The 2,735-nt window shown below is 35.2% G+C and overlaps 1 protein-coding gene across 1 annotated transcript; it reads right to left on the bottom strand.

Moving 5' to 3' along the window:
• Positions 1-528: 528 nt before the first annotated feature.
• Positions 529-1,738, bottom strand: LOC119066612 (uncharacterized PE-PGRS family protein PE_PGRS46-like). Its single transcript, XM_037169172.1, has 3 exons — positions 1,270-1,738; positions 1,058-1,138; positions 529-876 (listed from the first exon to the last, which is right to left on the bottom strand). Exons 1-3 carry the CDS (start codon positions 1,682-1,684, stop codon positions 614-616), a joined length of 759 nt encoding a protein of 252 aa, XP_037025067.1. The 5' UTR covers positions 1,685-1,738; the 3' UTR covers positions 529-613.
• Between the last annotated feature and the right edge of the window lie 997 nt (positions 1,739-2,735).

The raw sequence follows: 2,735 nt of genomic DNA on the forward strand, positions 1-2,735 counted from the left end.
CTCAAATGTCTCACTGTCAAATTTTTCTGAGAATTTTATTGTGTCATTGCAAATGTTGCAAATTCACAATGAAATTCTCTGAAAAAAATGACAGTGAGACATTTGAGATGTCGTTCACTTTATATCAAGAGTCTTGCTGTAGGCATCGCTATCTTGATATATCAAGATTGTTGCTATGGGCATATCACTAATACGAATTTCTGACAATTTATTTTAAAAAAATAATTGAAAGAGAACAACCGTTCGATTCAAAGAGTTCGAAGAGTGTATAGTTCGATTTGAAATCAGTTAACCAAAATCGGTTGACATGAAGCGGAGATATACATTTTTAAAATTGTGATTTTGTATGGATAGTTAAACATTCTGAGATAATTGAGATGGCGCTCGTTCCTGATCTGATATCTGATCAAAACTCTCTTCTAAACTCTTTTTTTTTAATCTGTGTGAAATTTTCTGCCTATCAATTTTAAGGGAAGTTCATGAAAAGCGACATAGTCAAGACAAATAAATTCACCTTTTGTCATAACAAACATTTTTATTTCAAATTATAAAACTCGTAAAAAGGTAAGGATTAATTAAAGATAACAGTCACTAATGCGTAAAAGTATGTCCATTAAGCACATGAGCAAGAGCTTGAACGTGTTCCTGCATTGCCAACCGTACATAATGGTCCACCAGCTGCACCTCCAGCACCACCGAACGCACCAATACATCCGTTTCCACCTTGTCCACCTTTAGCGCAACTACCAGCAGTTCCAGTTCCGGTTGCAGCCCCTCCGGCACCACCAGCTCCTCCAGCTCCACCTGCTTTGCCAGCAACAGCTCCAGGTCCACCTTTTCCACCAACTCCTCCTTTACCACCATTGAAATTGGTACCTGAAAAGTTTAAGAGTCCAATTTATAAAGTTTCAAATACTTTTGTTGCACTGACTGATAAGAAAAGTAATTAATTCTGCGTCATATTTATGTTTGGTTTCTCGAAAAAGTTATAATTACAAAATAAAAACAGTTCGACGGAAATTAATTAGTAAAAATAAAATCTGCCAAAATTTCTTACCAGTCGCAGCACCACCGACTCCACCGGATCCTCCAGTTCCAGCTGCTCCTGCATTAGGAGCTTGGGCACATCCACCTTTACCTATTTTAATAAACAAACATTAAATATTTGATCTTTTTTTGGTAATTTTAGGTTTTAAATTTTTCTTTTTAGATAAACTTTATCGAAACATTTCTGTTATAATGTTTAAATATAAATGATTAAATAAATACCTCCGACTCCACCAACTCCTCCTGCCGATCCAGTAGGCTGTCCTATTCCTCCTACACCTCCATTACCACCTGCACCTCCAGCTCCAGCATTTAATCCAGACGAACCACCATTTCCACCAGCTCCTCCGCTAAAGCCAGGTGAAGAACTTCCAGCACCTCCAATGCCTCCTGAACCTCCAGCACCACCAGCTCCACTTCCATCACCATTACCTCCTTTTCCACCTGGACATCCAGGACATCCAACAAGTCCATTTACGCCATTTATGCCTGCACCACCTGCAGCGTTACTACCAATTCCTGCATTTAATCCATTTATCGCTGCTCCAGAAGCACATACTTGAGAGCATGCTGCATCTGAAGAGGTAATATAGATTCCGCTAATAGCCAAGAAAAGAACCAACAAAGAACCACTCATCGTGAATCGTAATTTTATCGAAAAGAATTATTTAGTATGTTGTACGTGTTTGAACACTTATCACCAACTTGATAACATTCAAAGAAATTTCGGATCTTATATAGGTTTGGATTGATCGAATTGTCAGTCAAAAAAGCTGTTCTCTCATTGTACAGTCTGTAAAGAACATATTTCTTGCTTTAATATTGATTAATTAAATATTTTATAAACGTATATGCATTCAATATGCCAACGTAAACAGAACTAAAATTAATTTGCACGCGCTATATTTGGGTCCATTTTTATTGTCAAATAAGTCAAACGTAAGTAAATATTATTGAAAAATTACAGAAAGTGACTAATATAACGCGTGAGAATATAATTGGGAATTTTAAGCAATTATCAAATTAAATTTTCCTTTTCTAAAATTTACGAATCCTTTAAGTACTTTATCTCATTTTAAATTATAATGAAACTCCAAATAAGTTTCCTTCCAGAATATACTAGCTGACTAAACGCATAAATTTGCTTCAGAATCATATTGGTTTATAGTTAGTTGATTGTACCATGTACCCTCTTCAAAACAGCCTGGACTGGTTCACAATACAAAAATTTTCGAAAAGTTCCATTTGAAGTAGCCTCAAAATATTGTAAAGGCTTTAATTTAAAAATTTGAATTTTGTTAGCTTTAATTAATTTTTTTCAGAATTTTAGAATAATTCTTTCCGGTCTAAGAAAAATCTTTGAAGTGTGTTTGACTTTTTTGAACTTTCACTGCAGCATGTAATTTTTTTTGATCCAATAAATATAGTAGACCTAAGACCTAAGCTCTCTAATGATACCATACAAGCCACAGAGATATGGCATATGTGAAGGAGCAGTCATTTTACCCACTTGAATGCAAAGTAGACATGTTACTCTCGAGTATGGACAAAATGAGTAAAATTTTAAGCACTCTCCGTCAAATGATAATGGCTTGAATGGTACCACAACAAAGCTTAGGATTAAGACTGAGTGTTGCTTTTTTGATTGAATCAAAAATATTTACACACAAGTAGAAGGTGTAGTCAAA

Source organism: Bradysia coprophila, chromosome IV (genome assembly GCF_014529535.1).
Source record: "Bradysia coprophila strain Holo2 chromosome IV, BU_Bcop_v1, whole genome shotgun sequence".
NCBI classification, from domain to species: domain Eukaryota; kingdom Metazoa; phylum Arthropoda; class Insecta; order Diptera; family Sciaridae; genus Bradysia; species Bradysia coprophila.